We start from the raw sequence: 14,425 nt of genomic DNA on the forward strand, positions 1-14,425 counted from the left end.
AGTCAGCAATTACTAATAAAAGGTCCAAATATCCATTATATGTGGTTATAAAGAATTTATATATTTATCTGTATCTACGTCGGAAACCACTTATAACAGACGTTACTTTTGTAATACCATAAAAGAAGCCTGCTGTGTCAGTATGTGAAGGAAGTGGTGGCAATATAGATAACTACAGTTAAAATGTCATAACCCGAGAAGGATAAAGAAAGAAAGACATTTTGTCTGACAAAGCTACTTCCGGAGATATTAGTAAAAACGCAACACTTAAAACAGAGAAATAGTAAATAAATAAATAAATAAATCAAACCACTTTTTTGAGGTTGATGGTTCAGGATTGTTTTTATTCGCCATACAGACAGCAACAACGCAATTTCTCAGGTACAAGACTTGTTGCACATATAGACTTTGCTCTTTACTAAAATAGACTATGTTAAGATACAGAAAATCACAATAACTCACGACAGGGTCTCTCACACAAGACAAAAAAAAAAGAAACGCACATCAGCAATGGTACTATGAAGCTGTGTTTAGCCTTGGGAGCAGTACAGTGCACAAGGGAAATTCCTTGCGATGGCTTAGTAAGGACTTGGACCTTCAACCGTTAGAGCCGTCCCTTTTCAGCTGCCCTTCTCTGTTACAGGTGAACTAATATGGGTTTTGTAAATTATGAAATTATGAAAGCAGAGCCCAGGAAGCACATGGTTTAGTTAATGAGAGGGTTTCGGAAGTTTCTGCCGGCAAAGCGAGCCTTGTCTCCCAGCTCCTCTTCAATCCTATTGGGGGGTTAAAGATATATCATTTTGTTAAAGATGTAACTGCAGTGTCGTTGTCCCCCCTCCCCCCTTTCCAGGATAAACTCCTTGAGACGCACCATCTTGTTTTCAGCAATGGTGTTCTCAAAGAAGCACTGATGTACTAGCCTGGTATCATATCTAATACAACAGTTGTGTGCTGTTGTAATATGCAGTTCCTTTAAAACTAAACCACACTCATTTATATCCAAATTGCATGCAGTTTTTTATTTTATTTATTCTATTAAAAACTGTAAACCGAACTCCAGTATTTCAGAACCTAATACATTACAAGGACTCACCTCAGCAGTTGGTTATACTTGGCCAGACGCTCAGATCGACACGGGGCTCCGGTCTTAATCTGATGGAAATTAGGAAACATGTTAAAAGGATTACCCAGAGTAAACTCACTTTATAGTGTTTTGCAAAGATCTGACTCTTGTTCTTATACTGACCTGGCCAGTGCAGAGACCAACAACCAGATCTGCAATGAAAGTATCCTCTGTCTCTCCAGAGCGGTGGCTGACCATCACCCCCCAGCCACTGGACTGGGCCATCTTACAACTAGAGAGGAAGGAGGAACACATGCCATTCATTTTCAAACCCTATACCCCCACCCCAGATACAAACTTATTTTATAGTCCCTTAAAAAATTGCTATAAAGGTTTACTAGAAACACTATGAACATACAATTAGACCAGCCACATGCATTACTGCAAAATCAAAGCAGGATACAGTTTTTTGGGCTATAAAATTAGTGGTATGCCCAACTTAATGTGCACATGTCTCTTTAACAAAGAAAACACTGAATCTTTCAGCATACTGTAGCCATTGAATAAAACTCCTTAATGACTTACGCCTGGAGTGATTCGGTGACAGAGCCGATCTGGTTGACTTTCAGAAGCAAGCAGTTGCAGGCTTTGTCGGACACTGCTTTAGCAATGCGCTTGGGGTTTGTCACAGTCAGATCGTCACCAACCACCTGGATTCCAGTGCTGGCGGTGAATTTGGACCAAGCTTCCCAGTCATCCTGGTCAAAGGGATCCTCAATGGAAACAACTGGAAAACAACAACAAAAAAAAATAAATCACAAGAGCTTCTTTTATGAGCTTGAACTAAAAGCAGTTGCCACAAATCCAACAGATACAGCCACATTTAGGTTTTGACCATGCATGAACAAACCACTGCTCTGTCACTCCAGCTGCTTCCATTGGAGCTCAATACAGTTGTGCTTATTGTAAATGTCTACAAAATATTAATAATGCCACAATATGCCTGGGCAAGTGTATGTTTTTTTTCCCCATATATTTTGTGATCAAAACAAATGATAGGGAAATATTTGTATTTCCTTCAGTGGAGTTACTAGAAATACACAACACATTTGATTAAACCCCTTTCTGTACACCCATGTGCTCTAGGTAAAGCGATGAAACATCTCAACACTACTGTTCTCCAGGATAACATGCACTGAAATCCTGCCAGTTTTTTTAAGCTCATCTTTTATCAACAGGCAAGCCGACTATCACTGGAAACTTAAGCTGAAATCGTTAATCATAACCAGTCGGGAGGGATTACTGAGCCTTGTTTGAGAAGCACTAAGCACATCACAAAGATTAAAACCCTACCTGGATAATCCTTGACGAATCCCCTGTACAGGTCAGCCAGCTGGTCGGGGGTGATGTATCTGCTGGGATCGTCGGGGGATTTGAAATCCAAGTCGTATTTGCCATCTTTGTAGAATTCAGAGGCAGCAACGTCCATTCCGATCACAATTTGGTCAGTGTACCCAGCCTTGCCGATAGCATTCTTCAGAAGCTCCAGGGCTGTGGAAAGAATGACATAGAATTAGCATTGTTACAGCAAAACTAAAAAAAAAAAATGTGCATTTGCAATAGAAAAGTTTACTCCTCCTGTTTCAACAAATCATTTCAGTAGTGATACTAGAAAATCAGTAGAAAAGTATACTGGGGAAAAAATATATATAAAGCTATGTGGATTTAAAATAGATTTGAGGAACAGCTTGATGTTGGAACTTGATAACGTTAATTATTCTCTCATTTTTTTAAATATTTTAGTAATTTCCGATCAGCATTAAAAAATGTTTTTCAGGATTAAAGTCTTTTAAACTACTGGAATCCCAAAACAATCTTGCAACGTGAGCAGGAAACCCAATGAAAACAACTACAAGCTTTCCCCACAGCCAGCAGCTGTCCGAAATAATCTAGTGACAGGTGGCGGGTTGTATTAATTCAAATTGATAGCACCACCATGCCAATTATGAAGTATAACTGTGGCAGCACAATCAAATTCAGTCTCTTATTGCAATATAACAAAACTGTTCATCTGTTAGTCTTGTTGTTAAACAGAATCTTCAGCATACATGTTCTATATTCACACTACAGCTGTTTCTGTCACTGAAGTTGCCTTGAAGTCCAGTCTCCTCAACAAATCACAGGGTTGAACGCTGTTTTACATTTTCATGAAGTCACAAAGACACTGAACCCCACTGAAAGAATGAGCTTTACATTTGGTACTTGGGAGATGGCACTGAGAAGAAAAAAAACACAATACCATTATGCATTGTTTTTTTTTTTTTTTACTGTATTATGCATTTAAAGTATTATGGATTTTCTTGTTGTTACTGCATCTTGTAAAGCGCTTTGTGATGGTGGTCCACTATGAAAGGCGCTATATAAAATAGATCGATTGATTGACTGAAAAAGGAAGGCTGCATTGAAAGCAATTTTTAAAAAGTGCTACTCTTAACCAAAACACCTCTTTAAATATACTCTTGGCTCAGCTTACTTTGATTTTTTATTCTAAGTTATTAAAACCCAGAACAAATTCTCCATGCATGAATACGGCAAGGCTGTGCACATGTATCTACTGTGCACAATGGGAATGGTCAGATAATAAAATGTCTCATTCAGGGCTCCATGTGCCATTCTGCAGCAGCAGTTGTTAAACGTTTTTCTTGCAGTGGCTCAGCCTGCAGTATCTGGCTGTTTCAGCACCTCTTAGTAGCTGGGTCACAGTTTGGCTGATTCCGAGGCCAGAAGTCAATTCAGTTTACAGTATCAAGTTGAAGAGCTTAATCTGGAAACCATCTGCTTCCTTGGAATAAAATCCTCAGGGCTCCCATTGCAAAGTGCTTGATGGCACAACAGTAATTTAACCACCAAGTAATAAATCAAACTTAACACTCTCTTTTAGAGTACCAGAATGCTGTACAGCATTGGGGCCTGCAAGGCATGTGCTTAACGCTGGTAACTGTGTGAAGCCTACTACAACTGAATCCATTAAATGTGTACAGCACTGTAGCTACCAGCTTGTTTAGTTTACTTTCCAGAACTATTTCAAAATCTAACATAAAATACTGTACTATTATTATTGCTTCTGGCAGACTTTTGCAATACAATCTGGTTGTTTCTTTGATTGCATGATGTTAAATAAAATAGCTAATTCATGTTTATTTCGTTTTTTTATTTTATTAATTTAGTTTTTTTAAATGTCGTCTCAATCCTAAAATTCTAGGCGATGCAAAACCTTTGGCCATAGCCATGCACACTTCTGCACATAGTTAAGATGCCCCACTGATGGAGTCACGTTGATTCCTGCGAAATCTATCCGCACTAATTTTAGAAAGCAGCAGCATGTAAGGCTTGTGTGAAAGCTAGTACGTTACCCACCTTCCTTGTTCTCCAGGATGTTGGGGGCGAAGCCTCCTTCATCTCCCACGTTGGTGGCATCCTGGCCATACTTCTGCTTGATGACATTCTTCAGGTTGTGGTAGACCTCTGCACCAATGCGCATGGCATCCTTGAAGCTGCTCGCTCCAACAGGCAGGATCATGAACTCTTGCATGGCCAGCTTATTGCCAGCATGGGAACCTCCATTGATTACATTAAAAGCCTGAAAAGCAAAACAAAAGCATACCTTCATATCTGAAAAGAAGGGGTGTCACTGGTAGCCACAATAGCCAAATATAAAAAAAACCCAAAAACTTACAGAATGTATAACCAACAAACCAATGCAATACATGTAAACATTTCTAACACAAAATCAAGGATAACTAAAAATTATCTTTCCAGGTTTTTTTAAAAATGCCCAGTTAGATTAACTGAAACTCACAGGAACTGGAAGGATGACTTCTGCGTTTCCAGCGAGATCAGCTATGTGGCGGAACAGAGGGACCCCCTTCTCTGCTGCACCAGCCTTGCACACAGCCAGAGAAACACCCAGGATGGCATTGGCACCAAACTTGGCTAAAAGGGCAAAACGAGCAAGACCATACAGTTGGCAAATTAGTGCAAAAACAATAGCAAGTTAAAAATGAATTGTCTACATATTTAATTAATGTTGCCATGCCAATTTATTTTTTACTTACATTTGTTTTCAGTGCCATCCATAGCCAACATCAGCTTGTCAATCTTCTCTTGCTCAATAACAGACACATTCTAAAAGGGTAAAAAGAAATACTAATTACATACAGCAATGCAATTGCATACTGAAGAAAAGTCAATGGGACAATTCAATTCAAGATGCCACTGTACCTTACAAGTAAATTGCCATTATGCATACACCACACTACACATGTCAAACGGTTAGTCAAACAATAAATGTTCCTACCTGGCTAACCAGTGCAGGTGCAATTGTTTTATTGATATGCTCAACAGCTTTAGAGACACCTGGAAGGAACAAGCAAATGCATCACTGCTCAAGTAACACACTCATGCTCAGCAGGCAAAACTAGACGATCACTGCACTCGCAACACCTCTATTCCTATCCTCCAAAAAACAAAAGGACGGCAATGCACGAGACAAGAGTTGAGTTTTGTTTAATTTTTATTGAATGAAGATGGTAATCGTCTACAAATGCCTGCTCCGAAGTTAGTTGTCAAACACATGCTTTTGTGAGATGCAATCGTATTATTATGTTTCCCACGCGTTTATGGATTACCTGATTACACAGAGCTGGTCCCAAGAACTCATTAACATATTTTACAGCTCTGGACACCCCTGACAGAAGTGTAACAGAAGAAGAGACGGAAAGATGTTTGTACAGAACAAAGATCGTAAGATGAGTCCGAACATGGAAAGAAAGGAAAAATATGAAAACAAATAGTCACGTTTACTTTATACAACAAGAACCCCTTCTCTTACATCACCAAACACTTACAGTATCTGAGCAATTCTCCCTTTCAGAATTGCCACTTATTAAAGCAAGGTATTTATTGCTAAGTTACATCACATAGTAGGCTTGACTTTCAAATTGCATGGAAGCACACAGATAGCTCATGGATTTGTCTTTGAAACATTTGGTTGGAAGTCAAGCCTAAGCTGAAAGGCACATTATACACTTTGTAAAGAGTTAAATATTCTGATTGTATTATGATCTCATTACTGCATGCCACCTTTGAGAAGGGTATGATACTGTACGATTTTACAGAATTAATTGAACATCAAATTGTTTCTTCTTGCTTTGGTTAAGCTTGGCAGACCAAATAAAACAAAAACACCCTTCAAATGTTCAAAAGAAGCTTGTGTTTTGGGGGCCTATGTAATATTTATCAATAATAAAAGCCTGATTATTCTATGTTTAACGTGGGTAGAATAGAAAATGTAAACTGATATTTATTGGGAAAGACCAAAGTGCTAGCTATACAAAGTGCATCATTTATTAAACACTAACAGCCTTGTAATGCAGCGTTTGCTGTGTCCTTGGCAACTGCTTTATTTGGAAGCAGGTAAACACGGTTTCGCGGACACCAGACACACCTTTTCCAAGGTAGCGAGTTTTGTCGTTGTCACGGAGTTCCAAAGCTTCATAGATTCCTGTGGAGGCCCCACTAGGGACGGCAGCTCTGAAAAGACCTGAAACACAGAAACGACAGAATGCAAGGCAGGGAGCACGACATGTGGAACAGACCGGAGCGATAACGGTGACTCAGTAAAGGATGAAACGCTAACTTGATGAAGTCAGCTGTAGGTACTGAGTATTCCAATTTGCAAGAGGGGAACTTCAAAAGACTTATTTGTGTAATCACGGGTGAATCCAGACCAACCTACAAGGGTTAAAAAGAATACTGTAAGCCTGCTTACCGTGATCGTTATGAAAATAAATTCGGCCAAAATCCGTGCCCAGAATACACGCACGAATCAACCTATTTCAGTTTAACCAAGTGTTAAAACTCCCCCTTCTAATTTTCATTTAATAAGTGAAGTTGACTGCAACAGGTCAGCCAGCAGCTGTGTCAGCAGCTTTTAACGGAGATTAAAAAGCAAATGTGCTTCCAGGCTTAGCAGTAAACCTTTATCCTTTGGTCCTACAGAAGCCAAAATCTTTCAACATTGTATGAAGTCACTGAAATGAACATGATCTTTCACAGTAGGAATTTGGATTTTGGATTTGGGGGTAAAGTTCCCAACAATTTCTGGTGTAGTTTGAGGCAGTACCATATTACGAGTATAATATATCTATATATATATATTTTTTATATAGCGCCTTTCCTAGTAGACCACCATTACAAAGCGCTTTGCAGCTGTGAACTGTGCATTATATTCAGAGTCACTTACAATTGGACATTGATTTAACACAAGGAGGTTAAGTGACTTGCTCAGGGTCACACAGTGAGACAGTCTCATTGTATTGCACCGTCTCGGCCGAGGGTGCTTGTGTATAATTAATGTCTGTGCTAACAGAAGCCGATGAGCAGAAATGCCGCATAAAAAAGTCCAAATGCATGATGAAATGCAGCAGAGCTTGTGCAATATCTGTTAAAACCTATTAGATCAGGCTCGCTTGCTTGTTAATGCTCTTTCTATCCTAACAATGCCCTATTCCAAACTCTGTAAAATGCTGCCAAAACAAGCCTGCCAGGAACAACAGGGGAATCCATGTGCACACAAAGCAGAGTAAGAAATGAACCGTGTGCTTGGCACACGTGACTTCCTGTGTCTGGCAACTCAGAGTAAAGGAAAGTTTTCCTGCAGGTAAACCAGACCAGCAGACGCATTTCACTGTGCTTTGAGTCGACCGTTTAGTACCAGTCTATAATGCCGGCTGGGCTGTACTATATTGGCTTGCACGAAAGATTTCATAAACCAAGCTCTTTTGGGGTCTCACACAAGGGGGCAGATTTTCAGGGGCTTGTGAAATTTCAGAATACTTTAATAATACAAACATATTCATATGCACGGGAGTTTAATATTGTTGTTAAAGAATATCTATAAATCATGCTTTGCAAAAAAAGGGCAACTAACTCAGGGTCTTTACTGACCAAAATGAAAGTTCCCAAAATTAGGTATGTAGAGAACCATCAGAAGTTAGAAATACAATAATTTCATTATGCTACTATAGTAATTATGATATTGGGTGTCTTTCAAACTGTGACAGCTGTATGTTATGTTATTACTGTTCAGTACTATAGTAGTTTCAGACTTATTAACACTCAACTTTACCAGCTAATAGCCAGCCCCACAGAATGATTAGACTTTAATAGCATCCTGTTCCAAAGCAACTCGTGTAACATTACAAACAATCATTTTATTCTTCTCTAACTTGATCCCACTTCATCTCAATCTAAATGGGAAGAGGAGAAACACTTAACCTTTTGGTGGCTGGGCACTATCTTGGATTACTTCACCTCAATTGTTCTGAAGCTTTGCATTTTGCCAGGTCAGTTTCAGACCAGACAAAAGTGATTATAAATTCTGTTCTAACGGTCTTGCATAATGCAATCTAAACCACTGAGGCACGAGCACAGCTTTGTCCTGCCATTTGTGGTTTATAAATTAAAAAGAAGACTAGTGTCAGCCTCCTGCAAAACATTTTCCTTTGTATGTAACTAAATGCCTATTGGTATGTACTGAAGCCTGGCAAAGGTACCAATGGGCAAGGTGCCAGTGCAATTACCTACCAATGCCATGTATTGTCTGACTGATCGATGGGATTCAATCTGGTATGTATCATTGCCCGAATCAGACAATGCCCTAAGAGGTCACAAAAACAGTGCTAGAATACATTTTAAAAATTGTGGATTACACTACAAAATACCAAGTGACTTAAGACTATTACACTGATGATGGCAAAATGCATTATATTAAAAGGAAGTCTAAAAGATGCAGTGGACAGATGATGGACCATTGATGGTGATCCAACAATCCCACATCTACGCCACAAAGAGACTACATGTGGAAAATGAACTTACCTTTCTTAGTGTATAAATCTACTTCCACAGTGGGGTTCCCACGGGAGTCAAAAATCTCACGAGCATGTATCTTCAGGATGGACATGTTGACGGTTCTGTTAAATACAATAGCATATCAGAAATGTGTGTGTTAGCCATTACACAGTATACTGTGTGTTCAGTACTGTAAGAGTTTACATGAAAACAAAGCCAGATAAGTGTAAATCAATGCATGTGCAGGAGGAACACTTGAACAGTTCGTTCAGGTGAACCGCAAGGATTCAAACACGCTCACAATTTCACGACCAATCTGGCTCGCCAAAAACATCACAGCTTGAGTACTGGTATTACTATTTTTCAGTTTAATTTATTACTTGGAATAGAAGCAGCAAAATAAACTCACCTTCTGAAAGCTTTAATCTGCTTTACCACCGAATCCCCTCCAAACTAACACATCATGAGATCATAAATCACAGACAGCCCAACTGGCTTGGCATGGCTTCCACCTTCACCAACATGGCTTCCATTCACGTCACCCATTTCACTCTAGTCAGGGCTTTCACGGACTTCCACATTAATACTGGATTTTTCATTCTAGTTCTATCATTAATGAATGTAATACAATCTAAAGGAATTTAAAGATACATTGTTTGATGCATAGGTTATATTATACAGCATGACTAAGAATTTAACCATAGTGCAGCTCATTGCATGATTCATGAATGATGCAGATTTGCTTTGAAGCTAGACAAGGGGTAGAAGAGCTACATCTGTTAATTTTTTTTAATTTTATTACAGATTTGGTGTAAGGACAGAAAAACACAAGACAGGAAAGAACTGTTATCTAAAGATCAGTCAGGAAATTGACAGCTGCCTGCAGTTCACATTATACCTTATTACATACATACACTGAAACTTTAAAAGCTTATGTATGTAAGCTCTGAACCTAAGAATGGTTTCACCCACTAGGTTTTGACAAATAGCAACACTTTATTCAGTCAACATATAAAACATTATAATAGAAATAAATGTTACAGCAGTATGTCTAGTCTATTTTGTGTAACCCATACATCTTCTACCGCCTTGCAACATCCAGTGGGCGTACCACCATTATGTCCTCATTCAGTTAAGTATTTCATTACCACATCACACTGGGCCTTCGCACTGCAGAGGTGGTTTGTAATATCACGAACTCAAAAGCTAGACTGGAAAACGTTATTTAAAAAAAAAAAAAACACGACTGTCGGTTATTTAATTTATAGTCAAATCATGCTTACAAACAGGCAAATCCCATTTTAGTCGCACCGGATTTAAGTAGAAACCAACATGGACGACTATTCATAAAGAACAAATACGGACATGCTCGCTTCCTCATGTAACTGCGTACGTTTCACAAAAACCGTAAGCAGACTGTGGTGTCAGAATATATGATTACTCTTTAGCTAAATATGTATTTAAAAAAAAAAAGTCATAAATCCTATCATATCTAAGGGAGAAGCCCTTTAGAAGTACCCGCATGCACCGACAGGATTTAATATCAGTCTAGCGGAACTTGAACCTGGTAATAATATTCCTTCTGCGGACATTTTACACAGTGGCTCCAATGAGGTACATTTAGTTAGCTGTATGGACACGGCAATTTTCAACATCAATAGTTACTGTATAGTTTGTGCTGTTTTTTTATATTATTATCGTATTGTAATAGTTCAATTTATTGTACAGTACGGCTGCTTTCTCACTGCGGCAGGGTAACGTGACACTCAAACTAGTCGACTACAAGATTTCATCTTCTAGTCAAATGCAATGACAAGCTGGGTGGCTCACTCACGACACTATGCAAGACATTTAAGATATTCAAACTGGAAGAATAAAAAAAATAATTATTCTAGTTTTAAAAGCACCTATAGCGTGGACTCCTAAAATTAAAGCAATGTCACGTTATGACAAAGAGATATTGCAAGAAACGAGTATAGTATATACAATAATAAAAAACAGCGGTATATCATTTCTTCTTACCTTTATTGCGGCGGTGTGCAGGTGCGGTAGCCGGTGAAGGTTAGAGGAAGGGCAGCTCCTATCTCTGCTGTGTCAAAGCGGACAGAGTGCGGCTCCAACGAGGACATATGAGAATGGGACAGGCAACCGCGTCCCCGCAATCTGATTGGTCGGGGCGGGACTCGGGGGACACGCCAGAAGAGACCTGAAAGGCTGCAGGAGACGCAGTGTGGAGTACGTGTGGGGAATCAGCTTGCTCAACTGCTGTGTCGTGTGGTGGGAGTGGAGATTTCCGCTGTGATTTACTCATTTCTCATCTCTAAATTGCATTAGTGGCTCAGAATTTCCCAGCCCCTGCTCAACAGTGGCACATTGTTAACCCAGTCTGAGTGGCAATGACATTGTTATTTTTTGTTACTGATTTTAAATTATTGTTATTTTTTTCCGATTTGCAGAAATGGAGCTTAACTGTGGGTTTAAATGGGGCAATGAAATCCGTTTAGCTGCTGTTGTCAGAAATCTCAATTTAGAGCCATGATGTTTTGACCTTGGCTTCACTGCAGCATGCATTCCTGCGGATGCTTATCCTACATCAAACCACTCTATAACCTGCATCACCAGTGTTAGAAAACGTCAAACATTGTCATTTAAAACACACTTGTGGCACACTTTTAGTTTGTTCGCTTGTCATCAAACAATAGGGAAACAACACTGGTGCTGTATTGTTATAAATCCTCTCTCCTCCTTTCTTAGTTTCTGTAAGTTGAAACACTTGTGCAGATTATATTTTGCAAAGCCTTCTTAAATATCTAAATACCATGTTTAAAAATGCACTGGGCTCACGGTGTTAGTGTCGCGATAATGACTGATGAGGAACTGTTCCTAGGGACCCCTACTGGCTATACAGGAGAAACTAAATACTAGCCATGCCATTTTAGCATTCCCTGACTCTGAGTCTCACACTGTAAGGCTAAATTTAACTTTCTGTGTTCTTCCAATTGTATAAACTGTAACATTAGGATTAAATCAGAATTATAAACAGTATATGGTTTTCCAAACGCAATCAATTTAAAAGGACTGTAAACATTTTAACAACATAAGCATAAGACTTTAAACAGCTTCCCAGAATGAAACACAGTACAGTTTAAGCATAAAAACAAATCGCTAATAATCATATTTATATTTGTGTGTGTTTTATAGGTTTACCGTGTGTATAGTAAATGACACATATACACCTTCAAAAAAAAAAAAAAAAAAAAAAACATATTGAAAATATATTTTGTTCCCATATGTTTGTATAGTATGAAGCTCTGGCTCATTAACCAAAAGACTGATTAGTGCTAAATGAATATTTTCTGTTGTCCCATCTGTGCACAGCAGTGGTTAATTGAGATTGTGTTTCCTATGTGCACACTGGTACAATTCCCCCGATGGTACAGTTTTGACTCACAGGTGGTGACCAGCTCTTCATTGATTCAGATCAGGCAGGCTCTAAGGAAAGATGAGTCATCCTTGCAGCTGCAGGAGCAGTGCAGAACAGAGCATCAGCAATGGCTGGCCGACCTCCCCACAGCAGTGAATCTGAGAGCCCGCTTGGCAGGCTGGGTGCTGCTAATAGAAAGACCTATAGTGAGAAGTAACAAGATTATGTTAACCCCATTACTGCAGCTTATGCTTTGCATACCTGACAGTGAGACCTCATTAAAAAACATCTGGATTCCAAGAGCAACACCTTGAAACACAGCTGTTCCCTTCATCTTATAAGCTAATCACAATCACATCAGTGGAGTGTATTCAAGTGATCTAAAACAACAGGACTTTTTATATCTAATGGTGTGAGCGAGTCTCTCAAGTCTACATTTGTATCTATAACCAGTTGGCCAACCCCCCGTGAGTCAATTGGAACAGAAACTAATTGAAACATTACCAAATACAATGTTAAAAATGCTTTGTCATTCCCCACATTTAAATTCACAGATCCCAGGAATACATACTTTTATTTAAAAGTAAATAAAATGACATGTTTTGTCATAGTAGTGTTGTGTCACTTTTGAGATCAATTCAAAAGACCCCGGCATGTCTTGTTGGAAAAATAAAATAAAGTGACGTGAACTGTACAGAGAGACGGCTTAAATGTGTTTAGCATTGTAAAACCACACAGAGCAGCGATAGCTAATTTACTGGAGTGACTTAGCCGTTATCAGGGAATAACAACTCACAGCCATTTGTTCGATACACCTTTAATAAGTATAAAATAGAGAACCACATAACAGCATTCAATGAAACCCTTATTTAAAATGATTACAGTAATATAGATGTGGCTATAACTTTTGAATGTATAAGTCCAAATGAATGTCAGTTTTAACGAGATTCCCATCCCGATCAAAAAAGCACTTCAAACACAATCAAGCTTGATACAAACTTTTGAGGAAGTTGCAAATGTATGGACTGTACTTTTTTCAGTACAAGATTTACTGCAGTGACTCCTACTGGCCAGAAGGAGGAATAGCAGACTCTTGTTTTTTTTTTTTTTTTTTCTTTTTTTCTATACATTTATCCTAAAATTACCACAATTTAGGGTTACCAAAGAATACACGATGTTGTCTGAAGTCTGAAACTAGTAGTAGTTTATTGAGTAGCACTAGCCCAGGAGGGCATACAGTAATACAGTAGCGAACCTGCTGAATAATGTTACGTTAACATATTGAATTACATACCATTTTGCGGTTTCCCATAAAAATGTGACATTTCAAAGTCTAACAGTAAATACTGTACTACTATTGCTTCTGGCAGACTTGTGCGATATCATTTTGATGATGTTAAATAAAAGTTGAATTTTTGTTTATTATGTGTCAATCCTAAAGTTCTAGGTAAACTTTTGGCCACAGCTGTACTGTTCAGTAAAGGAATATTTTAAAAATTAAGACAAATATTTAGAACAAATATTGAGAAACAACGGAGGTCGTGCAAAGTCAATTTGCTCTTTCCCCGTCATGCAGTTTTGTCTGAAACGCAGGAGGGATAGTACAGTATATAATGACAGTAAAAGGGAAAGGGGATGGAGCTGGGCTTTCATTCAAAATCAATAGACTGACCTTTTAAACTACAAGTCAGAGGAACAAAAAACTCTTTCATCTCCCATTACTTTGAGGTCCCAGTGGAAAAATGCTTCACCAGTACGGGTCTCTTTTAGTTTAGTAAGTGACAGCTGCAAGTAAAGCAGCTTCTCTCTGTGTGCAAGAGATCCGTCAACTCCAACTAGCTCCCCTATCATGTAAAACAGAGCAGAGGGGGAAAAAAACTTTATCATCTTTTTCAATCCACCAATGTCCCTCTGTTAGTTCGAGGGGACCAATCACAGAGGACTCAAGCGCATATAGTGTCTGCTCCCAGCCACCTTGGAACGTCAACCTACAGTATGCTGTGACAGGAAGGAATCCAAAACAA

At 38.8% G+C, this 14,425-nt stretch overlaps 1 protein-coding gene across 2 annotated transcripts; it reads right to left on the reverse strand.

Annotated features, from left to right (window-relative positions):
- Nucleotides 1–323: 323 nt before the first annotated feature.
- Nucleotides 324–11,192, reverse strand: LOC121328643 (alpha-enolase). Of its 2 annotated transcripts, none has more exons than XM_041273536.1 (12): nucleotides 11,000–11,192; nucleotides 9,005–9,099; nucleotides 6,573–6,668; nucleotides 5,755–5,813; nucleotides 5,182–5,251; nucleotides 4,926–5,059; nucleotides 4,484–4,706; nucleotides 2,420–2,617; nucleotides 1,652–1,853; nucleotides 1,250–1,358; nucleotides 1,097–1,155; nucleotides 324–776 (listed from the first exon to the last, which is right to left on the reverse strand). In XM_041273536.1, exons 2-12 carry the CDS (start codon nucleotides 9,087–9,089, stop codon nucleotides 707–709), a joined length of 1,305 nt encoding a protein of 434 aa, XP_041129470.1. In that variant the 5' UTR covers nucleotides 9,090–9,099; nucleotides 11,000–11,192; the 3' UTR covers nucleotides 324–706. The 2 variants fall into 2 exon arrangements, with proteins under 2 accessions (XP_041129470.1, XP_041129469.1); XM_041273535.1 differs by lacking the exon at nucleotides 5,755–5,813 and adding an exon at nucleotides 5,424–5,482 and having other exon boundaries at nucleotides 11,000–11,191.
- Nucleotides 11,193–14,425: the final 3,233 nt, after the last annotated feature.

Source organism: Polyodon spathula, chromosome 16, assembly GCF_017654505.1.
Source record: "Polyodon spathula isolate WHYD16114869_AA chromosome 16, ASM1765450v1, whole genome shotgun sequence".
In the NCBI taxonomy this organism is placed as follows: Eukaryota; Metazoa; Chordata; class Actinopteri; order Acipenseriformes; family Polyodontidae; genus Polyodon; species Polyodon spathula.

Excerpts from the sequence above, each read along its gene's own strand:
- LOC121328643 (XM_041273536.1), bottom strand. The coding sequence starts at position 9,089 with ATGTCCATCCTGAAGATACATGCTCGTGAGATTTTTGACTCCCGTGGG. Across the intron at positions 2,618-4,483 it reads CATCCTGGAGAACAAGGAAG|CCCTGGAGCTTCTGAAGAAT; the intron begins GTGGGTAACGTA and ends TTCTTTCCACAG. Across the intron at positions 1,156-1,249 it reads TTGGTCTCTGCACTGGCCAG|ATTAAGACCGGAGCCCCGTG; the intron begins GTCAGTATAAGA and ends AATTTCCATCAG.